The following is a 27,052-nucleotide window of genomic DNA, read 5'->3' as shown; positions in this document are numbered from 1 at the left end:
TAAAATCCCGGTGGAGAGGACCATATGTGATTACAGGTGTGTCACCATATGGATACGTAGAGCTTCAGGATAATGATTCTAACAAAAAGTTCATTGTTAATAGATAGAGAGTCAAACATTATCTTGAAAGAAATTTTGAGCAAGAAAGCTCAAAACTGAGACTTGATTAAAGCTCAGAAATAGTCCAGTTAAAGACAATAAAGAAGCGCTTGCTGGGAGGCAACCCAGCCATTAACAAAGCTTATTTGTTAATTAATTGAATTTTACAGGTTCATATTAAATATCTTCAAGGTAAAATATCAATTGCATGAGCTCACAGAGTTACAAAAGGATTCAGAGGATAAAATAGCAAAAAGAAGCTCACTGGTGCGAAAAAGCCAGAAAGAGCTGTTTTGGGCGTTTAATGCCCAAAAGAAGCATCTACTGGGCGTTTAACGCCAGTAGAGATAGCCATCTGCGTTAAATGCCAGAAAGAAGCAACTTCTGGGCGTTTAATGCCAGATTCGCAGCATCCTGGGCGTTCAAAAAAATGCCCAGTAATAAAGGATTTTCTGGCGTTTAACGCCAGCCAGATGCTACAGCTGGGCGTTGAACGCCCAGGAGAAGCTACAAATGGGCGTTAAACGCCTAAAACATGCAGCGTTTGGGCGTTTAACGCCAGGATTGTGGGGAGGAGGTAAATTTGTTTTCACTTCAAATTTTTTCCATTTTTCACGTTTCAATTCATGATTTCTTGCATAAATATGTTACAAACTCTAATCTTTCAACTTCAATTCCAAAAATTTTTTAATCCTAAACATGTTTCTTAATTTTTCTTCAAAATCTTTTCAAACCTTTTTCAAAACTCAATTATCTTTTTGAATTCTTTTCAAATCTTTTTAAATTCTTCTCAAATCTTTTTAAACTCATCATATCTTCTTTTCAAAATTCAGATTTATCTTTTTCAAATATCTTTCATAACTTTTCAATTTTAAATTACATCTTTTCCCTATCATACTTATCTTTTACAAATCATATCTTCTATCTTATCTTTTTCAAAATTTTCAAAAACCCACCCCCTTCCCTTTAAATCCACGTTTGGCCTCCCTCCTCTCCTCCACAATTCGAAATTGGCTCTCCTTCTATCCCTCTCCTTTCCTTTCTTTTTCTTGAGGACAAGCAAACCTCTAAGTTTGGTGTGTTTATCCGTGATCACTAAACCAATACCCACTAAGATCATGGCTCCTAAGGGAAAATAAACCACTACAAGAGGCAAGAAAGAAAATATTCCAAAACCACTTTGGAATCAAGGAAAGTTCTTAACCAAAGAACATTCATACCATTAGTACAAAATAATGGGTCTAAAGTCAGTGATCCCAGAAGTTAAATTCGATCTGAAAGAAGACGAATATCCAGAGATCCAAGAGTAAATTCGAAACAGGAGCTGGGAAATCCTAGCTAATCCTGAAACAAAGGTGGGAAGAAACATGGTTCAGGAATTTTACTCTAATCTGTGGCAAATAGACAGGCAGAGAATAGCTGGAACTGCCTTCTATGACTATCGGACTTTGGTCAGAGGAAAGATTGTTCACCTCCACCCTGACAAAATCAGGGAGATCTTTAAGCTACCTCAGCTGAAAGATGACCCAGACTCCTTTAATAAGAGAATGATGAGAACAAATAAGGGCTTGGACGAAATTTTAGAGGACATATGCCTCCCTGGAACCAAGTGGACAACCAGCACAAAAGGTGTCCCAAATCAACTCAAGAGAGAAGATCTCAAACCAGTCGCCAGAGGCTGGCTGGACTTCATTGGGCGTTCTATACTACCCACTAGCAACTGCTCTGAAGTCACCATCAAAATAGCAGTAATGATCCATTGCATTATGTTAGGAAAAGAAGTGGAAGTTCATCAGCTGATTTCTTGTGAACTTTACACAATTGCAAACAAGAACTCCAAATATGCCAAATTGGCTTATCCAAGCTTAATCTCTATGCTATGTAAAGATGCTGGGGTGAAGATGGGAGTAACTGAGTATATCTCAGTTGAGCGACCAATCACCAAAAAGTCAATGGAAGGACAACAAGTGCAGGACGACCCCATCAAGAGGAAAGCACATGAGTTCCTCCCAAAAATCCCTCAAATTGAATACTGGGAGCGTCTTGAAGCATCTGTCACCAAGTTGCAAGAAGCTATGGAGCAACTAAAGGAAGAACAGCAAAATCAAAATAGTATGCTTTGCAAACTGCTTAGGGAACAAGAAGAGCAAGGGCGTGAACTGAAGCAACTGAAGCGTCAGAAGCTGTCTCTTGAAGGGCCAAGCACCCCACAGATTAAAGGAGCATCCACCTCCCACAATAAAGGTTTTTGAGTCCTAATCTTAGCCTTAACTCTGTAATAGTTGTTCTTATTAGGAATTTACCTTAGAAGTTATATATGAGTAGTAGTAATTATTATATCTATTTTGATTTTATCTCCAATTAAGCTATAATTTATTTTTCTCATCATCATCAAACATAAATAAAATAGCAAATTTTTAGAATAAGGAGGCAATATTTTTTCGAGTTTTTAATAAGGAAAATTCTAATTATTTATATGTGGTGGCAATACTTTTTGTCTTCTGAATGAATGTCTGACAGTGCATATTTTTTATATTGAATTTTATGAATGTTAAAATTGTTGGCTCTTGAAAGAATGATGAACAAGAGAAATGTTATTGATGATCTGAAAAATCATAAAATTGATTCTTGAAGCAAGAAAAAGGAGTGAAAAAAAAAGAAGGAGCAGTAGAAAAAGCCAATAGCCCTTTAAACCAAAAGACAAGGGTAAAAAGGATCTAAGGCTTTGAGCATCAATGGATAGGAGGGCCCAAGGAAATAAATCCAGGCCTAAGCGGCTAAATCAAGTTGTCCCTAACCATGTGCTTGTGGCATGCAGGTCCAAGTAAAAAGCTTGAGACTGAGTGGTTAAAGTTGTAATCCAAAGCAAAAGAGTGTGCTTAAGAACTTTGGACACCTCTAATTAGGGACTTTAGCAAAGCTAAGTCACAATCTGAAAAGGTTCACCCAGTTATGTGTCTATGGCATTTATGTATCCGGTGGTATACTGGAAAACAAAGTGCTTAGGGCCACGGCCAAGACTAATAAAATAGTTGTGTTCAAGAATCAACATACTAAACTAGGAGAATCAATAATACTATTTGAATTCTGAGTTCCTATGGATGCCAATCATTCTGAATTTCAAAGGATAAAGTGAGATGCCAAAACTATTCGGAAGCAAAAAGCTACTAGCCCTACTCATCTAATTAGAATTTGAGCTTCACTTGAAACTCTGAGATATTATTGCTTCTTAATTTCTTTTTACCTTATTTTATTTATCTAGTTTCTTGGGGACAAGCAACAGTTTAAGTTTGGTGTTGTGATAAGCGAATATTTTATACGCTTTTTGGGGGTAATTTCATATAGATTTTAGTATGTTTTAGTTAGTTTTTAGTATATTTTTATTATTTTTTAGGCAAAAATTATATTTCTGGACTTTACTATGAGTTTATGTGTTTTTATGTGATTTCAAGTATTTTCTGGCTGAAATTGAGGGAGCTGAGCAAAAATCTTATTCAAGCTGAAAAAGGACTGCTGATGCTGTTGGATTCTGACCTCCCTATACTCGGAATAGATTTTTTGGAGCTACAGAAGTCCAATTGGCACGGTCTCAATTGGATTGGAAAGTAGACATCCAGGGCTTTCCAGCAATATATAATATACCATACTTCGCTTGAAGATAAACGACGTAAACGTTTTCATGTTGCATTCTGGCGTTGAACGCCAGAAACAGGTTGCAAGTTGGAGTTAAACGCCAGAAACAGGCTACAACCTGACGTTTAACTCCAGAAACAGCCCAGGCACGTGAGAAGCTCAAGTCTCAGCCCCAACATACACCAAGTGGGCCCCAGAAGTGGATTTCTGCACTATCTATCTTAGTTTACTCATTTCATGTAAACCTAGGTTACTAGTTTAGTATTTAAACAACTTTTAGAGACTTATTTTGTATCTAATGACATTTTAGATCTGAACTTTGTACTTTTTGATGGCATGAGTCTCTAAACTCCATTGTTAGGGGTGAGGAGCTCTGTAGCGTCTCGATGAATTAATGCAATTATTTTTGTTTTCTATTCAAACACGCTTGTTTCTATCTAAGATGTTTATTCGCACTTCAATATGAAGAAAGTGATGATCCGTGACACTCATCACCATTCTCAACCTATGAACGCGTGCCTGACAACCACCTCCGTTCTACATTAGATTGAATGAGTATCTCTTAGATTCCTTAATCAGAGTCTTCGTGGTATAAGCTAGAATCCATTGGCAGCATTCTTGAGAATCTGGAAAGTCTAAACCTTGTCTGTGGTATTCCGAGTAGGATTCAAGGATTGAATGACTGTGATGAGCTTAAAACTCGCGAGTGTTGGGCATAGTGACAGAGGCAAAAGAATCACTGGATTCTATTCCGACATGATCGAGAACTGACAGATGATTAGCCGTGCTGTGACAGAGCATTTGGACCATTTTCACTGAGAGGATGGGAAGTAGCCATTGACAATGGTGACGCCCTACATACAGCTTTCCATAGAAGGAACCTTGCGTGCGTGAAGAAGATGACAGTAGGAAAGCAGAGATTCAGAAGACAATGAATCTCCAAAACTCTAACACATTCTCCATTACTGCGTAACAATTATTCGTTTCATGCTCTTTCATTTTTTACAATTGAAACTAAAGAACCCTATTGGTATCCTGACTAAGAATAATAAGATAACCATAGCTTACTTAAAGTCAACAATCTCCGTGGGATCGACCCTTACTCTCGTAAGGTATTACTTGGACGACCCAGTGCACTTGCTGGTTAGTTGTGCGGAATTACATAGTGTGAGTGTAATTTTCGTGCACCAATTATGCGCCTTTAAATCCTTTTTTTTAGCTATATTCTTCATCGGGCTTCTAGATCATACTATTCTTTCTATATATATTATATGTATGAGCTTAGAATTGTCGTAATCTCTAATTAACCTTTGCTTTATGAAGTGAGGTAAAGCTTAGGCTAATTAGGGTGTTACATTTAGTGGTATCAGAGCGATTCGTCCTTTTGAGCCTAAGAGATAGACCGATTGTGCTCCATTGCATACTCTGTGTGTCTTTTCTTTGATGCTATTAGGTTACCTGCTTGATATTGCATAGCATGCTTGTTTGTGAGTGCCTATTTGGTATAATTGAAGCACTAGGCTTTTGATATTGAGACTGATCACTTTGATATCGATTGTTTGGTGTAGACAAGAACCCTACATGGCCATGACAAACCATTATTTTATGGTTTATCTTGTGCTTAATTGAGTGGATTTTATCAACTTTTTACCAACTTATTCATACTATTTGCATGGTTTTACATTTGCCTTCCTAATTATGTGCTTTGATTGAAAACATGCTTCTTTGGCCTTAAGTTCCCTATGTTTAATGCTCTCTTATTACCATTAGATGCCTTGATATGTGTGTTAAGTGCTTTCAGATGTTATAGGGCAGGAATAGCTCAGAGGATGGAAAGGAAGAATGCAAAAATGGAAGGAATACAAGAAGTTGGAGAAACTGCTAAGCCGTCCAGCCTGACCTCTTCACACTCAAACGGCTATAACTTAAGCTACAGAGGTCTAAACGACGCGGTTTTAGTTGCGTTGGAAAGCTAACGTCCGGGGCTTCAATTTGATATATAATCTGTCATAGTTACCCTAACGCTAGGTGACGCGAACGCGTGATCCACGCGGACACGCCGCATCTGCGAACTTCAATCTGCGCGGCCGCGTGGGCGACGCCTCCGCGTCACTTGGCCGCGATCTGTATGGACCAGAAAGCGCTGGAAGTGACTTCTGGGCTGTCTCTGACCCAGTTTTCGGCCCAAAACACATAGATTAGAGGCTATAAAGTGGGGGAATGCATCCATTCATAATCAGGCTCTCATAATTCATAATTTTAGGATTAGATGTAGTTTTTAGAGAGAGAGGTTCTCTCCTCTCTCGTAAGATTAGGATTGGGATTTTTATTAGGATTATGAATATTTCTTCTGCATCTCAGGTTCAATATTCTTTGCATTTATATATTTTCAATGTTCCATGTTTGGATTGATTTTCTTATTTAAATATAATTTGAGGTATTTTCAAATCTATGATTTGTTTCTTTTATTTATAATATAAATAATTTGGATTTTTCCCTTTTGGCCTTGGTTGAGTAATTGGTGACGCTTGAGCTGTCAAATAAAGTAGTGGTTGAAATTGGGAGTTGCTAATTAATTTGAGTTCCAATAACTCTAGCCTTTCCAAAGGAAAGACTATGACTTTAGGTATCAAATTAATTAGTCCACTTGACCTTCCCTTGTTTAGTAAGGGTTAACTAAGTGGGATTAAAATCCAATTCTCATCACAATTGATAAGGATAGGACTTCCAGTTCTTGTACCTTGCCAAAGGTTTATTTTCTAGTTATTATTATTATTTTATTTTACTTGTCATTCAACTAACTTTTTACCTTAATCCAAAACCCCAAAACACACTTTTTCATAATCAATAATAAGAACATACCACCCTGCAATTCCTTGAGAAGACGACCTGAGGTTTAAATACTTCGGTTATCAATTTATTTAGGGGTTTGTTACTTGTGACAATCAAAACGTTTGTATGAAAGGAATTTTGTTGGTTTAGAAGCTATACTTGCAACGGAAATTTATTCTGAATTCTAGACCACGCAAAAGTTCTCTCATCAAAATGGCGCCGTTGTCGGGGAATTGCAAACGTGTGCCTTATTATTGGTTATTGTAAATATTTTTCAAAAAAAATATATTTTTCTTTTATTTGTTTATTTGTTTCTTCTTTTCCCCTTATTTCTGATAACTACTATGAATTCTCACCCCTCTTGCTTTGAGTTTAGTTCTAATTTTGTTGCAAGGAATGGAAACTATAACAAGAATATGCATCAAGGTCAAAGCAATCAAAGATGGACGGAGCCAAGAGGATCTGATCAACCCTTTAGGCAACAACGCCCTCCTAAATATCACAGACAAAGACCATCCTACAATGCATACCAAGCTGATAGATATGGTGGACCTCCTAGTAGCTACCAACAAGCCCCACCGTATGCTCAGAGACCATCCTCACAACATAACTTTGAACCACCACACTCACAAGCCCCTTTCCACCATTCCCCTCCATATGACCCTAACCCGTATCCACCATACCAACCACCTTATGCACCAAATGAACCATACACAGAACCACCACCTTAATATACACCATCTCCTTATCATTATCAAGACGAACCACCTTCCTACCATGAACCCTTTCTCCCAACAAATGAACCCTCCTATCCACCGCAAACCTCCATGGAGAAAGCATTTACCGATCTAAACTCTACTATACAAGCTCTCGCCGCCCGAATTGGACCACCAAATACCTTAAACAATCAACCCTCAAGGTCTAGTGCACTTCCTTTTCAACCACATAATGATCCACCTATCCCATCACCACCATCCATGGAAGAGCACCCACATCCATCAATCTAAGCGCAAGATGATCCCAATGATGTTATTGATATGGAACAAAAGAGAGAGGATCGTCTTCGCGAATCCATACTTCGTAAGGAGCTAGAGGAGGCACTAAAGGTGAAGGTAGAAGAGACCCTTGAAGGTGAAGGAGTAATTGAAGGGAGTTGTCATGGAAAGATAATCATCAAGGAGGAATAAGAGTCAAGGGATCATTTCCCGAAAACAGTAGATCAATTTCATGCAACCCTTCATCAATTGGAGCAAGCAATATATTAATTAGCTTCCCGATGTTCGAACATTCAAGGAACCCCCATGGCTTCATATGGACAATCTAATGAAGAACGTAGAATGAAGGAGACATTAGAAACTCCAGTGGACAGTAAAGAGCATGAATTTGTACTAGAACAAGTGGAGGAAGCCGGAATTATTGAAGAGGAAGAAGTGGTTGAAGACTTAGGAGATGCAGAACCTCCATGGGAAATTCAAGTCATAGAGCCTCCTTCCAAGGCGATTGCAATTGATGCTGAAGAGGGTGTACAACCTCCAAGGCATATCATGGTTGAAGACTTGGAAGAGGTTGATCAAGAGATGGAGATTCAAGAAGAAAAAGCACAACCTCCTATACCCTTGGTGAACAATGAAGAAGAGATTGAATTGGAAGAAATCCACCAAGAGAAAGAGGTTGATATTGAAGAAGATTGCAAAGAGGTGGAAGTTGTTAGAGGAGAGCACAAGGGAGTAGAGCTTCCACGTTCATTCCAAACACCTCCCCCTAAGTTGCCATCATCCTTCACAATATACAAGTGGGTAAAATTCATATCCCTTAGCTTCCTAATTCCACTTGAATATGGGCTACTGGAGACGGATGGTCAACTTAGGGCTCTTTGTGGCATTAAGAGCAAGAGAAAGATGATCAGTGGCAAGAATTGTCCTGCAAAGTTCATTATGGTTGGAAGCTCAAAGTTTAAACGCAAAGGTTGGTATAGAGCTCAGCTGAATGGGTCTAGGAAACTGTTTGGTTACTTCAGTGAGAATTCTAAAGTTGAACCACCCGAATAGAATCATGATAATCAACTTGAAGACGGGTGCAGAAACAAGATTTGGGATCCCGGAGGATATTGGAATTGCAAACATTGGTGGAGATTCCTGGATCAATACAAGCATAAGCCACCATGACAATGAGCTCACTAATTGTCCAACTTAAGGACTTTAACTAAAAGTGCTAGGTGGGAGACAACCCACCATGGTATGATCGTCCCTTTTCACTTCTAATTCTAGTATGTTTTGTTTGTTTTTGAAATTTTATTGAACCTGAAATCATGCATAGCATTCATATTAAGCATTGCATTCTGCATATTGAATAAAAAAATGCCACGCGACGTGACCGCATAAGCGACGCATCAGCATCGCAAGGAGAGGGGAGAAAATAAAAACGAACAGAGAGTCACGCTGGAGCGTCGCTGGAGATGTGCCAGTGGCACAAATCGACCCACGCGACCGCGTCGCCGACGCGTCCGCGTCACATGGGAATAATGGCCTCCCACGTGACCGCGTGACCCACGCGGCCGCGTGCCCTGATTTTCAACGTAAAAAGGGTGCACAACGAATTATTGTGCGAGAGTGGTGCTGGATTGGTGCTGAACGCACAATTCTACCCACGCGGACGCATGGCTCACGCGTCCGCGTCATTCCCTTCTAAAGCCCACTCACGCGATCGCATGCCCCACGCGATCGCGTCACCCAAAATTTGGCAAAATAAGATTTTGAATAGAGAGTTACGCGAGCGCGAGGTTGCCCCCGCACCAGTAGCATAAAACGTGTCAATTTATTTAGGGGTTTGTTACTTGTGACAACCAAAACGTTTGTATGAAAGGACTTTTGTTGGTTTAGAATCTATACTTGCAACAGAAATTTATTCTGAATTCTAGACCACGCAAAAGTTCTCTCATCAGGCCACTCGCGGATGAGGTCGAGCACGTTCACGAAAAAGTAGGAATGAGCAACCGGCTGATAACCATGCCGAATTTATGGCGGCAATAGCAAACCTTGCTAATACCATGGAGGCTAATGCTGCTGCGACTCTGCAAGCAGTGCAGAGATTGGGCCAATCGGCCAGAAACAGAAACGGGAATGGCAAAGGGAATGCTCATGACAATGCCGAGGAAACGGTGATAACACAGGAGGTGTTCTGATGACCTTGGCAACGTTACTCATGGTTCATCTGCCAATTTTCTGAGGATCAACTAATCCTACTAAAGTGGACAACTGGTTTCAGGCCATGGAGCGTGCTTTACAGGCGCAGTACATTCTGAACAATCAATATGTTGAATTTGCTGCTTATCAGCTGGCAGGGGAGGCACAGCACTGGCGGCAAGTAGGGTGCCGCTTGTTACAGCTTCAGAACGCCGTCGTTCATTGGGATGTCTTCCAGACGGCCTTTTACAAGAAGTATTTTCCTGAATCTACAAGTGAAGCAAAGGAAATGGAACTGATGCAGCTGAAGCAAGGTTCCTTGTCAGTGGCAGACTACACTAGCAAGTTTGAGGAGCTCTGTAGGTTTTCTAGGGTGTGTCAGGGTACCCCGGAGACCTACGAGAGCTGAAAGTGTATTAAGTACCAGAGGGGGTTAAAAGATAACATTATGACTACTGTGGAAGGAATACTAGTAAGGGACGTGGCAAGGATTTCCATCCTAGAGGTCAGAGTTTCAAGAGAGGAGGATATGCGCCTAAAGGGCACGGAGGCTTCAAAAAGAACCCTCAGGATCAATTTCAGCGTGGCAAAGGAAGATGAAATTAGAGTAAGAATTCTCTAGATTTGACTTGTGTGCGTTCTAGACGTTTTCATCCATATGACTCTTGCAAGATTGGTTTAGGTGGGTGCTTCAACTATGGCTTGCCTGGTCATTTTGCGAGGGATTGCACACGTGGGAAGAACCCAAGTGCGGGTCAAGGTCAGCACCAGGGGCGAGTTTTTACTATGAATGCCAAGGATGTTTCCAAGGCAGATCCGTTGATGAGAGGTATTTGTTTAATTGGTGATAAGACCTTAATTGCATTATATGATACTGGAGCATCGCATTTGTTTGTTTCGTTTGCTAAAGTTGAGGAATTAGGTTTAAAAGTATCAAAGTTACCATTTGATTTGCATGTACATACTCCGCATCAGACAGTCATGACTAGGTCAGGTTGTAGGCAAGTAGGATTCAAACTTGAGGGTAGAGACTTTGTCCATGATTTGATCTGTTTACCAATGGTTGGGTTGGAGATGATTTTGGGGTTTGATTGGTTGTCGAAGAATCAGATTTTATTGGATTGCTTTAAATGGACAATTTGGTTCATGCCGGAAGGAAAGAGTGGGGTAATGATAGCTGAAGGTTACTACCTGAACTCTGTAAGGGTACACTATAGTGGGGAAGAGTGTTAGGGTTACATCTTATTAACTACTAATGCTTCGGGCGATACCCAATACTTACATCAGATTCTGGTGGTTAGAGACTTTCCGGAGGTATTCCCGGAGGATATTCCTGAGTTCCCACCTCAAAGGGAGATTGAATTTACGATTGAATTGGTGTCGGGAGCCGGACCAGTGTCGATTGCGCCGTATAGAATGGCTCTGATAGAACTGGATGAATTAAAGACTCAGTTGGAAGAGCTTCTAAACAAGAGGTTCATTTGACTGAGTGTATCACCGTGGGGAGCGCCAGTTTTATTGGTGAAGAAGAAGGATGGAAGAATACGATTGTGTGTGGACTACCGACAGTTGAACAAAGTGACTGTGAAAAACAAGTTCCTGCTGCCAAGGATAGATGACTTGATGGATCAACTGCAAGGAGCTGGGGTGTTTTCCAAAATTAATTTGAGATCTGGTTACCATCAGATAAGGGTGAAGGAGGATTACATCCCTAAGATTGCATTTAGAACGCGCTATGGACACTACGAGTTTGCGGTGATGTCCTTTGGGTTAACGAATGCACCAACTATTTTCATGGATTATATGAACAGAATGTTTCATCCCTTTTTGGACAAATTTGTGGTGGTTTTCATAGACGACATCTTAGTTTATTCTAAGACGGCAAAGGAGCATAAGGAACACTTGAGGATTGTGTTGCATATCCTAAAGGAGCGAAAGTTGTACACTAAGTTGTCGAAGTGTGAGTTCTGGAAGGAGAAAAAAAAGTTCATAGGTAACGTGGTGAGCAAAGGAGGAGTAGCCGTAGATCCTTCTAAGGTAGAAGCAGTGATGGAATGGGAAAGACCGACGACTGTGACGGAAGTTAGAAGTTTCTTGGGTTTAGCTGGATATTACCGGAGATTCATTGAAGGATTTTCCCGGATTGCGCTACCGATGACTAAGTTGACAAGGAAGGAGGAATCATTTGTGTGGACATCGGAGTGTGAAGAAAGCTTTCAGATGTTGAAGCAAAAGCTAACTTTGGCGCCAGTTTTGATTTTGCCAAAACTGCATGAACCATTTGAAGTGTATTGTGACGCTTCCTTGAAGGGTTTGGGTTGCGTGTTGATGCAAAACCGGAATGTGGTGGCTTATGCATCACGTCAGCTGAAACTGCATGAGGTAAATTACCCAACTCATGATTTGGAATTAGCGGCGATTGTGTTTTCATTGAAGATTTGGAGACATCACTTGTACGGAGTGAGGTTTGGCATCTTTTCTGATCATAAGAGTCTCAAGTACATCTTTGATCAGAAAGAGCTTAATATGCGTCAGAGGAGATGGATGGAGTTACTTACGGACTACGATTTTGAATTGATTTATCACCCTGGAAAGGCGAATGTAATAGCAGATGCATTGAGTCGAAAATCCTTAACAATAGCTTCGATATGAATCAAGGAAGATGAGCTAATGGAGAAGTTTATAGATCTTAAGTTGGATATTGGTGAAGTTGCCGGAAGGGCTTGCCTGAATCAGTTACAGATCTCAAGTGACTTTAAATCTGAACTCCTAAAGGCTCATCGAAATGATGACAAGTTACCTAAGGTGTTGCCAGCTATCGAGCAAGGGAAGCAGTAGAGAGTGTCATGGGATCAAGATGCATTGTGGAGATTCAAGGGTAGGATCATTGTGCCGGATATTGGGACCTTGCGGCAAGATATATTGAAAGAAGCGCACAAGAGCGGATTTTCTATTCACCCTAGGAGTATAGGATGTACCTTGATCTGAAGGCTATGTTCTGGTGGCCTGGTATGAAGAAGGATGTGGTGGAACATGTCTCAAAGTGCCTGACGTGTCAAAAGGTGAAGATAGAACATCAGAAACCGTCGGGAATGCTACAGCCACTTGAAATTTCTCAGTGGAAGTGAGAAAGAATTGCAATGGATTTTGTGATCGGTTTACCAAGGACTAGGTTAGGATTTGATGCGATTTGGGTGATCGTGGATCACTTAACCAAATCTGCCCATTTTCTACCTATCCGAATAAGTTTCTCAATGGAGGAGGTAGCAAGGTTGTATATAAAGGAGATAGTAAGGTTGCATGGTGTGCCGTCGAGTATAGTGTCGAATTGTGATCCCTGATTCACTTCAAGGTTTTGGGAAGCTTTCCAAAGAGCTTTCGGTACGAAGCTATGTCTCAGTACCTCATATCATCCACAGACGGATGGACAGTCGGAGAGGACTATTCAAACATTGGAAGATATGCTAAGAGCATGTGTATTGGATCAACCCGGAAGTTGGGACTGCTACATGCCATTGGTGGAGTTTGCGTACAACAACAACTTTCAGCGAGCATAGGGATGGCTCCGTATGAGGCCTTGTATGGACAAAAGTGCCAATCTCCACTTTCTTGGTATAAAACTGCTGAAGCAAGTGTTTTGGGCCCTGATTTGATAGCAGAGGCTACTAAGAACATTAAGAAGATTCGTGCAAGGATCCTAACTGCTCAGAGTCGACAGAAGAGTTATGCGAACCAGAGAAGGAAACTGTTAGAGTTTAAAGTGGGGTAACATGTATTTCTGCGGGTTACTGGTGGACGAAATTGTGATCACTATTCTTTGATTTGCATTCATTGTAAAATTGTGGAATTTAGGTATTTGGCACGAGTGGACATAACTCCGTTCAACTAACCAGCAAGTGTACTGGGTCGTCCAAGTAATAAACCTTACGCGAGTAAGGGTCGATCCCACAGAGATTGTTGGTATGAAGCAAGCTATGGTCACCTTGTAGATCTCAGTTAGTGATTGGAATCATAGAGTCAAATGGAATTAAATTGGATAAATAAAATAAATAAAAGGGATAAGAATACTTATGCAGATTCATTGGTGAGAATTTCAGACAAGCGAATGGAGATACTGTATGGCTCAAGAACGCCTGCTTTCCCACTGCTTTAACTCAATCCTTCTTACACTTTTCCATGGCAAGCTGTATGTAGGGCATCACCGTTGTCAATGGCTACATCCCATCCTCTCAGTGAAAACGTTCCTATGCTCTGTCACAGCACGGCTAATCATCTGTCGGTTCTCAATCAGGTTGGAATAGAATCCCTTGATTCTTTTGCGCTTGTCATCACGCCCAGCCTTCAGGAGTTTGAAGCTCGTCACAGTCATTCAATCATAGAGTCCTACTCGGAATACCACAGACAAGGTTTAGACTTTCCGGATCCTCATGAATGCCGCCATCTATCTAACTTATACCACGAAGATTCTGTTGGGGAATCTAAGAGATACACATTCAAGCTCTGTTGCATGTAGAACGGAAGTGGTTGTCAATCACGTGCGTTCATGAGTGAGAATGATAATGAGGGTTACTTATCATCACATTCATCATGTTCTTGGGTACGAATGAATATCTTGGAATAAGAATAAGAGAGATTTGAATAAAAGAAAATAGAATTGCATTAATACTTGAGGTACAGCAGAGCTCCACACCCTTAATCTATGGTGTGTAGAAACTCCACCGTTGAAAATACATAAGCAAAGAGTTCAGGCATGGCCGAATGGCCAGCCCCCTAAAACGTGATCAATAGCCTCTTAAGATGAAGAATAAAACAAAACTGAGACCAAAGATGTCTAATACAATAGATAAATGTCCTATATATACTAGACTAGCTACTAGGGTTTACATGAGTAAGTATTTGATGCATAAATCCACTTCCGGGGCCCACTTGGTGTATGCTTGGGCTGAGCTTGATCAATCCACGAGTAGAGGCATTTCTTGGCGTCAAACTCCAGGTTATGACGTGTTTTGGGCGTTCAACTCCGGATCATGACGTTTTTCTGGCGTTTAACTCCAGACAGCAGCGTGTACTTGGCGTTCAACGCCAAGTTACGTCGTCTTTCTTCGAATAAAGTATGGACTATTATATATTGCTGGAAAGCCCTAGATGTCTACTTTCCAACGCCGTTGAGAGCGCGCCAATTGGAGTTCTGTAGCTCCAGAAAATCCATTTCGAGTGTAGGGAGGTCAGATTCCAACAGCATCAGCAGTCCTTTTGTCAGCCTTCTTCAGAGTTTGCTCAAATCCCTCAATTTCAGCCAGAATTTACCTGAAATCACAGAAAAACACACAAACTCATAGTAAAGTCCAGAAATGTGAATTTAACATAAAAACTAGTGAAAACATCCCTAAAAGTAGCTCAAACTTACTAAAAACTATATGAAAACAATGCCAAAAAGCGTATAAATTATCCGCTCATCAGTTACACCGACCACTGGGATTGGAAGAGCGATTAAGACCAAGAAATTGAATCCGAGGTATATAGGACCGTTTGAAATTCTAAGGCGATTCGGGCCAGTGGCATATCAAGTTGCTTTGCCACATCATCTGTCTAACCTGTATGACGTATTCCACGTGTCACAGCTTTCCAAGTACACGTCGGATGCACCTCATGTGTTGGATCCTGAGTTGGTTGAATTGAGGATCGATGACACTAGTGTGAAGAAGCTGCGAGGAAAGGAAGTCTCATTGGTTAAAGTTTCTTGGGAGCGAGCAGGAGTTGAAGAGCATACATGGGAATTGGAGTTCAAGATGTGAAAGGATTATCCCGAGCTATTCTCAGGTAATTCAAATTTTGAGGGCAAATTTTTTTATTTGGTGGGGAGAACGTAAGAACTGAGCTTAATTACCTGTTTAATTAAGTAATTATATGGCCCAAATCAGATTTTGAAAAGTTAGAGTGAGAATTTGAGGATTTAAATGTAATTTTTGGACTCGGTGGGTTTTTCTGAGTCAGAAAATGTGTTTTCTACGAAAAACCGTGAAAAACCATGAACCGGCAGTTGAACCGGTTGAATTAGTTCAAGTCTACCCGGTGCTACACGAGAAAAAGTGAAAACACCCAGAAAACCTTAGAAAAATATTAGAAATAGAAAACCGGGCGTTAATTTTAAAAGGTTTGGCCCGAAGTTGGGCCAAACGGGCTAAAAATGCTAACAAGTTAGACCGGGCCCAAGTTGGGCCCAAGCCCAACATATATAAGGGCTCATTAATGAACCTAAACAACCATAACACACTCACAAACACACACACATCAGAAATTGAAAGAGGGAGAGGAGAAGAGATTGAGCACTATTCATCATCATCTTCCCAAGCTCATATCTTTAGCTACAGAGCTTCGATCGCCGCACCGTTTGTGGCTACGTATTTCTTGTGAAGAGCTCTACAAAACCCATATAAAAAACTGGTAAGGAAAGCTCGAATCTCTCTCAGTTCTTCTCCTCAAAATTTCAAAAATTCTAGGGTTTTTATTAAGTGAGATTTTGTGATTTTGGATGTTTAGGTTCACTCTAATCCTTCCTTAGCATTAGGTTTTGGCTACCCAAAATTTTGAACAAGTTAAGAGACTTTGAACTCTTGTGTGATTTTGATTTATGATGAGCCCTAGGTTGATTTGTGATGGTTTATGCATATATAGTTTGATTATTGTGAGTTTGGAGCTAGTTGGTGATTGTTAGAAGCTGAGATTGTGTTAGAAAGCTAGTTGGTGATCATTGTGGAGCTCATTTTGGGTTAAGGACATTTTGGGAATCGGCCAAGGTATGATTTTGGTTTCCTCTATGTAGCCTATAATATTCATACACACTTAGGTTAGTGACCCATAGGATATGTTTGGATTTGAACGGTTGATGAGTTGTTGAATGTTGTTGTATGATGATTTATGATGAATTAATGATTATTGAGTTTGAGTTTGATGATTGGTAATGATATGATGAGGAGGAATGATTTGTGAAGTTGAGAAGTGAATTGTGTTCATAAATGTGATATTGATGTTGATGAATTGGTAATATAGTTGGAAAAATGTTAATGAGGTTTGATTATAAATGTGATGTATTGATATTGAGATTGAGGATGATGAAAGGTGAAGTAAAATGTGGTAAGTTTGGTGTAATATGACATAGAGGGTCGATTTTGATGAGAATTGGAGTTTGGAATCGTTTGGTTTGGTTTTAGTTGTGTTTTATAAAGGAATTGAGGAAATTGTGAACTTTGTCTGATCATAACTTTGTTTAGAATTAAAGTTCATTGAAAACTATTTAAATTGATATAAAGTTTGCAAAATTTAGAATTTTGTAGAGGAAGTTATGATCATTCAAACTTGGTGTTAAAAATCTGAAATTCTGCAAAGTTGCAGAATTTTTTTATTACTGATATGTGCATACGAACAGCCATGTGCGCACGCACACCTCTGCAAAAATTTCAACCTGTGTGCACACACAGACCTGTGAGTATGCACACGCAGAGGCAGGCAGTCTGTTTGCAGCACTAGCACAACTTGTGTTCGCACACATCAATGAGAAATTGCAACCTGTGCGTACACATAGCCCTGTGCGCACGCACACATTGGGAAGGCCAGTCTGTTGGGGGCGCTGACACGGGTTGTGTGAGTGAACAGGCCTTGTGAACTTTGGCACCTATGCGTACACCCACCCTGGTGCGGATTTTATAACCCACAAACTAACCGGCAAGTGCACCGGGTCATACAAAGTAATATCTCAGGTGAGTGAAGGTCGATCCCACGAGGATTGATGGACTAAGCAACAATAGTTAAGTGATTTACTTAGTTAGGCAAGTAGAAAATAGCGTTTGGAAGTTTAAAAGCATTAAACAGTAACTCAGAATATCAGAAGACAGGCAAGTAAATAAGTTGGGAAAACAATGTGGAGAAGGCAGTTAAGGTTTCAGAGTTCTCTATTATCCAGATTGACTTTTCTTATTAATTTATTTTAATCATGCAAGATTTAATTCATAGCAAACTATATCTGACTAGACCTTAATTCCTTAGACCTTTCTAGTCGCTTCTAACTCTCATCAACCGCCAATTCCTTAGTCAATTAATTCCAATTAGGGGGTGAAGTTTAATTATAGTTATTATGCCACAAAAATCCTAATTATACAAATATAAGAGGATTATATGTCATGTATCCCGTTAAGTCTAGATAATTAGAATTTAGGAGAAATTGTTTTCAAGCTGTTGTTCAAGTAAAGAGCTTTTCCAAGTTATACAAGAACTCAATTAGAAAGAGGGTCATACTTCTATTCCACCCAAATTCATAAGATAAAGAACGAAAAAAATTCTTGAAATATAAATCAGTAGATGAATTAAAATAGAAAAACAATAGAATCAATCCATACAAATAGACAGAGCTCCTAACCTTAACAGTGGAGGTTTAGTTGCTCATGGTTCAAAGAGAAAAACTAGGATTTAGGTGAAAGTAAAGTGCGGAATTGAAAATTGGAATAGAATCATAATATCTTTTATATCTAATCCTAATTAATTTAAAATCTATTTTCTAAAATTAAAATAATATCTTTTCTTATTTTAAAATAAAATTTAAATTTAAATCAGAATAAACTAAATAATCCACGTCTTGTAACGTGGGGACCACTTGACTTCACTGGATCCACGCCTAACTTGGCAAAGAGCTACGCCTTACTTAAGTGCCAAAATGGGGCCCAGAAATCACCCCCAACATTTTCTGCGTTTTCTGCACATGGCACATGTCACGCGTATGCGTCAGTCACGCGTACGCGTCGATGGTCTTTTTTGGGTGTCACGTGTATGCGTCAGGTACGCGCACGCGTCGCTGCACAAATCTCCAAATCACGCGCACGCGTCAGGTACGCGCACGCGTCGCTCCTCGCTGGTCATTTCCTTTAATTCTTGTGCTCCTTCCATTTGTGCAAGCTTCCTTTCCATCAAATCCAGCTAAATGCTACCAAAAAATAAATAAAATTGCACGAGACTCAAAGTAGCATCCATAGTGGCTAAAAGATAATTAATTCTTGATTAAACTCAACAATTTAAATGCAAATTCACTTGGAAAAGATAGAAAAGATGCTCACGCATCACAACACCAAACTTGAATTATTGCTTGTCCTCAAGCAACCAAAATAAGTGCATGATTAAGATGTGAATTTACATGAGAAGTGAGAGTTCGATTAAGCTCATGTATCTTCTTATAGTGGGGCTTACAACTGCAATCCTGAATAGTTTTGGCATCTCACTCTCCTTTGAATCAGATGGATGTCATTGTCTTTCGGAATTAGAATCCGAATAATATTATGAATTCTCTGATCTTTATACTCCAGTTTTAATTCTTGAACACAGCAAAATTTACTTTAAATCTCTTTTCCTTGGTGCTTTGCACCTTGAGCCTAGCCATGACTTTAAATGTTTTGTCACAAGCTTCACTTGACACAAAAACACCACAAGCACTTAATTGGAGAACTCTCTTTAAGTTCTGATTTTTCTTTCAGCTACTCCTAGACATTGGTGCTCAAAGCCTTTGGCATACTCTGTTAAATGCACTTGGTCTCGACTCTAAGTGTTCTGTCTCAAGGATTATTTGACACAAAAACACCACAAGCATATGACTAGGGAAACAACTCTTTGAGCTTTTAATCATGTCTGACCTCCCTAGTCATTGATGCTCAAAGCCTTGGACCTTGCTTTTAATTTTTTCTTTTGCTGTTTTCTTCTGCTTCAAAGATTAAACTTTCATAAATTTCAGAGAAGTCATAATAGTTCTCTAAATTCCTGTTCCTTATACATCAACATCCCTTGATTCAAATTCAACTATGCATTGTTCATGTCATGCATTCAGAATTACAAATAATACCACCCCATTTAAGTAAATAAGACTATTCTTAAAATTAAACTCAATTTCTCATGCACTACATCTTTTCTTCTTTCTTTTTGATTTCAAGCTCAGTGAGCAATACATGAGGCAAATATTATTTATTTATTTATTTATTTATTTTAAACTACACTTAAGAACTGAAAGTACTAAAGATCATGCAAGCAATCAAAGCAACAGAAAACAAAAGACAATAAAATAAGAACGGAAGAGAAATAGGATGAAAGAAACTCAACCACCTCAGTTATGCCGGTGGCCATCTCATTCCTCCATGAAGAACATTCATCTCCCTTTGGTGCTAAACAGAAAAGCCTTAAGCGAAGTGTCAACACTAAAATTAAAGGTTTGCTTGTCCTCAAGCAAAGAAGAACTGAAAACAGAGAGGGACATAAAAAAAATTAGTATGATAAAAGAAGAAAAAAGGATAAAAGAACAAGAGGGAAGTAGGATTTGGGAGGGAGAAAGAATGAAAACAGGGCGGCACGCAGGGTAAGTGATGCGGCGCGATCGACACGTACGCTTACAGCATGCGCACGTGTGATTGGCCACATGGTGAGGGTGATGCGTACACGCCAGGGACGCGGACGCGTGGGTTGAATTGTGTGGCTAGCACAGTACCAGCGCGAGACTAGCATAACTTTCGGTCATGCACCCAGTTACGTCGATTTTTCAAGGCACACGTGCGCGTCAGGCAAGCGCACGCGTGGGTGGTCCGTGAACCAGAGGGACGCGTATGCATCTGGTATGTGTACGTGTGGGTGAGCTAGTGTGCGATGCGTAGTTTCTGCACAACTCCAGCGCAACTTACGGCCTATTTTCTCTTCTCTCTCTTTTTTTTTTGGAATGTTCGGTTCCTGTTCTAAAATAGCTGCATGATCAGAACACATGTAAACAAAAGAAAAACAATACAAACTTAATAAAAATCAAATAAATAAGAAAATCACTACTACGAAAAATAACTAATGATACAAAATTATCGGGTTGCCTCCCGACAAGCGCTTCTTTAATGTCACTAGCTTGACACTTGATTGTTGAATTTTCTTCCTCTTCTTCCAGTTGGTTAAAAGAAATGTCTCCAAGGGGGGAGAGGTGAAAATTAGTGCCACCTGATATAAATTTCTCCTAACAAGCATTCTTTTATTGTGATTAACTTAATTCACCTTGCTTGTTAGAGTAGAGGTTGGATTGTTTTTTGTTGACCTTCTCTTTTTCATAGATATTATCTTCTGTTTCTTGGTCACAATCCTCTTTTCAGTGCTTTCCTTGGTTGCCTTCACTTCTTTGATTTCAAAATTTGGGTGTTGTGTGATGGTTAGAGTGTACCTTTCATCAAGAACTTCTTGAATTGGTGGTTCAATAAACTCACCCTATATGCCACTCTCTGCTTTATTGGAGTGTAGATTCCCAAAATTGTTTTCATCCCTTACAACCTCCTTTGTTTGTGCATCTTCGTTCTTTGTTGGTGCATCTTCCTCTTCTTCCATGTGTGAGGGCAGAAAATTCTCTAATTCATTGGAGTATGAACTCCTTTGATTGATTTCCTCACTTTCTTCTATAGGATCTTGCATTATATCTCCTGGGAAGGAATTCGCTTGTTCCTCTTCCTGGGACTTAATAATCAACTACACATATTTTTCTACATTTTTGACACTCATCTTTATGTCATGTATGAATTCTTTCATGAGAAGCTCAATAGAGGATGGTTCTTGCTATGAATAAGAAGGAGATGATGGTTCTTGATAAGAGTAAAAAGAGGATGGTTCTTGGTATGAATAGGGAGATGGTGGCTCTTGATATAGATACGGAGATGGTGGCTCTTGATAGTTGGAACATGGAGCACTGAAGTTTCTTTCATTTTGACTTTGCCAACCAAAATTTGGGTAGTTCCTCCATCCATAATAATAAGAATCACTCCCTGGGTGTGAGTAGTAATCCATGTGATCTCTCTCCATTATTTTTTCCTTAGCACAAAACACCAAACAGAATTAAACGCACCATGTGGTAAACAGGCAAGCAAAGAAGAAGAACATAAAGGAAATTTAAGCTCAATAAATAAAATAACTAGGAAGAATAAAACAACTAAGGGGACACCAAACTTAATTTCAGAAATTAAGAGAAAAGAAAAAAATTTAAATAAAATAAATCAAAATAATTTTTTCTTTTTTTTTGAAAATTTAAGAAAATAAGTTAAATGAAATTAAAACAAAAAATGCCTAATCTAAGAAATCAAACAACCAGTAGTTGTCAATCACAGTCAATCCCCGGCAAATGGCGCCAAAAAACTTGGTGCAGAATTTATAACCCATAAACTAACCGACAAGTGCACCGGGTTGTACCAAGTAATATCTCAGGTGAGTAAGGGTTGATGGACTAAGTAGCAATAGTTAAGTGATTTACTTAGTTAGGCAAGCAAAAAATAGTGTTTGGAAGTTCAAAAGCATTAAACAGTAACTCAGAATATCATAAGACAGGCAAGTAAATAAGTTGGGAAAACAAAATGTGGAGAAGGCAGTTAAGGTTTCAGAGTTATCTATTTTCTGGATTGACTTTTCTTATTAATTTATTTTAATCATGCAAGATTTAATTCATAGCAAACTATATGTGACTAGACCCTAATTCCTTAGACCTTTCTAGTCTCCTCTAACTCTCATCAACCGCCAATTCCTTGGTCAATTAATTCCAATTCGGGGGTGAAGATTAATTCTAATTATTATGCCACAAAAATCCTAATTATCAAAATATAAGAGGATTATATGTCACATATCCCGTTAAGTCCAGATAATTAGAATTTAGGAGAAATTGTTTTCAAGCTGTTGTTCAAGTAAAGAGCTTTTCCAAGTTATACAAGAACTTAATTAGAAAGAGGGTCATACTTCCATTCCACCCAAATTCATAAGATAAAGAACGAAAACAATTCTTGAAATATAAATCAGTAGATGAATTAAAATAGAAAAACAATAGAATCAATCCATACAAATAGACAGAGCTCCTAACCTTAACAGTGCAGGTTTAGTTGCTCATAGTTCAGAGAGAAAAACTAGGATTCAGGTGAAAGTAAAGTGCAGAACTGAAAATTGGAATAGAATCATAAAATCTTTTATATCTAATCCTAATTAATTTAAAATCTATTTATCTTTTCCTATTTTAAAATAAAATTTAAATTTAAATCAGAATTAACTAAATAATCCGCGTCTTGTAACGTGGGGTCCACTTGGCTTCACTGGATCCACGCCTAACTTGGCAAAGAGCTGCACCTTACTTGAGTGCCAAAATGGGGCCTAGAAATTGCCCCCAGCGTTTTCTGCACGTGGCGGATGTCACGCGTACACGTCGATGGTCTTCTTTGGGTGTCATGCGTACGTGTCAGGTACGCGCACGCGTCGTTGCATAAATCTCCAAATCACGCGCACGCATCAGGTACACGCACGCATTGCTCCTCGCTGGTCATCTCCTTTAATTCTTGTGCTCCTTCCATTTGTGCAAGCTTCCTCTCCATCAAATCCAGCTAAATGCTACCAAAAATAAATAGAATTTCTCGAGACTCAAAGTAGCATCCATAGTGGCTAAAAGATAATTAATTCTTGATTAAACTCAACAATTTAAATGCAAATTCACTAGGAAAAGATAGGATAGATGCTCGTATCACACCCCTATGCATACGCACACGTTTTAAAACTCTTCAGAGCGTGCACACGCACACCACTGTGCGTACGCACACGCCCTGTTTCTCAAATTTTCCTTTGTTTTCAACTATTCTACCTTCCCAACAAGGTTATAAGCTTCTATAACACCATTTTAAGACTCTTGGGCGTAGTTTTGGACATTTAACACATGGGAAAGGATTTAAGGGTTCTAAATGATATTATTTTGCAAACTTAGAAAATGGAGGCCTAGGTTTCTTGCGTTTTGAGGATGGTTCGATGGTATGTGATGAATGTTGATGTATGAGATAGGCACTGAGGTACTATTGAGTTCAAAATGAAAATGCGAATGGATAGTGGTTGAGATGAGTTAAGGACCCGAATGTGTGATGAAGAAGCACTGATGTACTGAAACTATTTTCTGAAATACCACTGTACTACTATTTTGTGATTATGAGACGCTATGCGCCCGGCAGGGACGGCAGTCGGATCCCGCCTGTCGAGGTAGCGGCGGCGGCGGCGTAAGGATGGTGGTTAAATCCCGCTTACGTTAAGATGTGAGGTTTGAGGCAAGAGTATCTCGCTCGCATCTCTTCGGATCAATAGAGCGTGCAGGCGCAAAATCCTGGACAGTAATCCGAGCACTATATCTCGAGGGTTCCCATATGATGATTTCGAAGGGCGACATCTCCATGGAGATGTGTCGGGTTGGCAGTTGAACCGACAATGTGATATCACAACCAATAGGGCAAGCATTCACCATGTGCATCTTCTATCTGTTTGTTTGCTTTGCCGACTTGCAATTGTATGCCTAATTGAATCACATGCCTATTTATTTACTTGATCTACTTGCCTTATACGCTTCTACTTGTGTTTTACTTGCATTGTATTTAATTGTAATTTTCTACTGGGATTGAGGAGGTTCGAAAGGCAGTGGCGATGGGATCGCACGGAGGATAGGTTGTTGAAGGCTGAGGGACAGCGGAGACTGTTAGAATAGAAAATTCTCTAAGTTAGATTACCCATTTTGTATGCTAAGGTTTTAAATTAAATTAAGGTTTTATATAATTATGTTAATTTGTTTAGAATGCTTTAAGTTTGAAATCTTGTGAAGGATATGGAGTCTAGGATTGCCTTTGGCGTTCCGAGAACTTATATCCTACATCACTGGGCACTGTTACCATACTGAGAACCTCCGGTTCTCACACCTTATTTTTGTTGTATTTTTCAGACGCAGGTCGCAACCGACCTCAGTGAGTTGTCTGGTTGGTGACAGAAGCGGAGGATTCGGATACTTCTTTTTTATTCTTTTGATTCATTTTGTATATGTCTCTCACTTTTGTATTTTGCTTTGCCTAGAGGCTTGTATTTGAGATAACAAAATTTGTATAAGCTGTTTTTACTGTCAGGTTTCTGTTTGTCTGTATATATGACTAGTCGGCTTAAACTCCGTGAGCCGGGCTAGATTCCTATGATATTATACTATGATATCTTGTTATATTGTATCTATTCCTCGTGTTTTGAGTTAGTGGCCTCGCCAGTACGTTATGCACTTTTAAATCCTGTTTTTGAGCTATATTCTTCATCGGGTTTCTAGATCATACTATTCTTTATATATATATATATATATATATATATATATATATATATATATATATATATATATATATATATGAGCTTAGAACTGTCGTAATCTCTGATTAATCTTTGCTTTACGATGCGAGGTAAAGTTTAGGCTAATCTCCCTTTAAAACCAGCTTGTGATAAGTACGTGATGTTCGTCTTAGGGATGAACGACAGAGAGAGTATGTGCAGGGTAGCTACCATATATGTCGGGTTTGGCAATATAACCGAAACGTGAGCTCACAGATAGTAGGACAGGCATTCATTATATGCATTTCTTTAAATTGTTTTGGTGTGTATTTTATTGTTGTGTTGTGCTTATGTGTTTTATCTGATTATGTGCTATATGTTATGTGCTTTACATGTGCTTGTGTGAATTTTGATTTCTTGATCTGATTGTGTTTGCTGATATACGAAGGTGATGAAGGTTGAGACGGATTGAATTTAGAATTTGCCTTTAGACTCTAATTTATACAAAGAAAAGAGGGGAGATTCTGTGGTGCTGAAACTCAATTTCATCTTCACCTAATGAAATAACGTGTCTTCTCTTTTATTATTACGCGTGTCCCATGAAAGTGACGGTCTCATTGCAGTTGTCACAGTTGATTTTAGTACAATCAGAATTGGGACCCACAAATCACAGTATTTGTCCCTCAGATTACTTAGCTATAAACTTAAAACTAGCCATAAACACATGTTAAATTGTTAACGATTCATTTAAAGAAATATATTTTATAATGCTTTATATTCTTTTAAATTTTTTTTTGTGGACCTGATCATGGATTCTAACAGAGGCTTTCGCACGATTTAGAATTAGGAGTGGGTGTCTGCAGTAAATTTGTTAGTCAATTTAGATTGAGTTTGAGCAATAAATAAATAAATTAATTAAAAATAGACCTTTGTTACTAAAATAAGAAAAAAGAAACTTAATAATGTGTGAACCTTTTCAGGAGTGCAAGACCAAATAATAAAAAAAATTAATTTTTTAGTGTCATTATTTGATGTCAAATTTTCTTTTATAATATTTAAAATTTATTTATTTTTATATTTTAAATTAAATATTAACTATTTAAACTTTTTTATTAATTAAATATCAAATTTTAAAATTCTATAGCAAACACCATAAGAAAAAAAAATCTTTCTCATGTTTTGTTATTATTAATAAATTATGAAGAATCTTGAACTCCACATATCACAATACACTGAAAGTCACTATTAGAAACACCACTTATTAGGTATTCAAGTGTGAGTATTCATTAATATTAAGAGAGATGTATATAGTAGCTAGGTTATCATTATGCAATTGTTCTTATAATTAATATTTTGGCTTTTTATTTTTTAGTCAATATTTTTGTTTTATCATTTTATTAAAGACAGTGATGTATAATTTAATTTAGTTACCGGATTTATAGTCAAAATAATTTATTTTAAAAGAACACATATAAATAATTTTTATCTTTAAAATTATAAAAATAATTAGTCTAATTAGTTATTATACAAATCAATCTTATTTGTCGTGTTAACATTAAATCTGTAATATTCTTTAATAATATCGAACCGATTTGATTATAAATTTCAACTAATTATGTCAAATTTATTTTATAAATAGATAGAAATATTATCCTCAAAATCCATTTTTATTATATTTTGTTAGGAAACTTTAACGATTTTATATCAAAAATATATTTAAGAGTAAGAGAAATAATCAACATCAACATAAAGTCACAAAAAATAATCAACATTGACATAAGTATTCTAATGAGCCACTCAAATTTTTTTTTTTGTGTTATATGAAAATAAAAGATCTAATTTCTGCAAAACACATTTAATAAAAATTATAATGATATACTAAACCATGATGCGTATGTGAGTATATATATATATATTCCTATAACAAGATATATCTTTCGTTATATTTTGTGTAATTTCTAATTTAATTTTTTAAAGAAGGCAACTAATAAAACGGAAAGAGTACGCAAAGATAATAAAATTGTGAAAGGATAATAGTGAAAGAAAAGAAAAGATGCAGAAATTTTATTGATTGTTGATTGATTGAATTATTCACTATGAAGGTAAAACTAAGTATATATAGAGCATTGGCCTATGAAAGATAAAAGTAAATAAAGATAAGATAGAGATAAAGA

General features: G+C 38.3%; 2 protein-coding genes across 2 annotated transcripts; both read left to right on the top strand.

Annotated features, from left to right (window-relative positions):
* The first annotated feature begins 9,580 nt into the window (after nt 1–9,580).
* LOC112709144 (uncharacterized) lies at nt 9,581–12,584 on the top strand. Its single transcript, XM_025761040.1, has 6 exons — nt 9,581–9,721; nt 9,829–10,105; nt 10,429–10,952; nt 11,034–11,221; nt 11,558–12,068; nt 12,405–12,584. The coding sequence occupies exons 1-6, from the start codon at nt 9,581–9,583 to the stop codon at nt 12,582–12,584; spliced, it is 1,821 nt and encodes a 606-aa protein (XP_025616825.1).
* A 721-nt stretch (nt 12,585–13,305) lies between these two features.
* On the top strand, nt 13,306–15,541 carry LOC140175119 (uncharacterized). Its single transcript, XM_072202046.1, has 2 exons — nt 13,306–13,511; nt 15,289–15,541. Exons 1-2 carry the CDS (start codon nt 13,306–13,308, stop codon nt 15,539–15,541), a joined length of 459 nt encoding a protein of 152 aa, XP_072058147.1.
* Nucleotides 15,542–27,052: the final 11,511 nt, after the last annotated feature.

The sequence above is a fragment of the Arachis hypogaea genome, chromosome 9, assembly GCF_003086295.3.
Source record: "Arachis hypogaea cultivar Tifrunner chromosome 9, arahy.Tifrunner.gnm2.J5K5, whole genome shotgun sequence".
Classification (NCBI taxonomy): Eukaryota; Viridiplantae; Streptophyta; class Magnoliopsida; order Fabales; family Fabaceae; genus Arachis; species Arachis hypogaea.
This window is presented reverse-complemented; position numbering and strand designations above follow the sequence as displayed.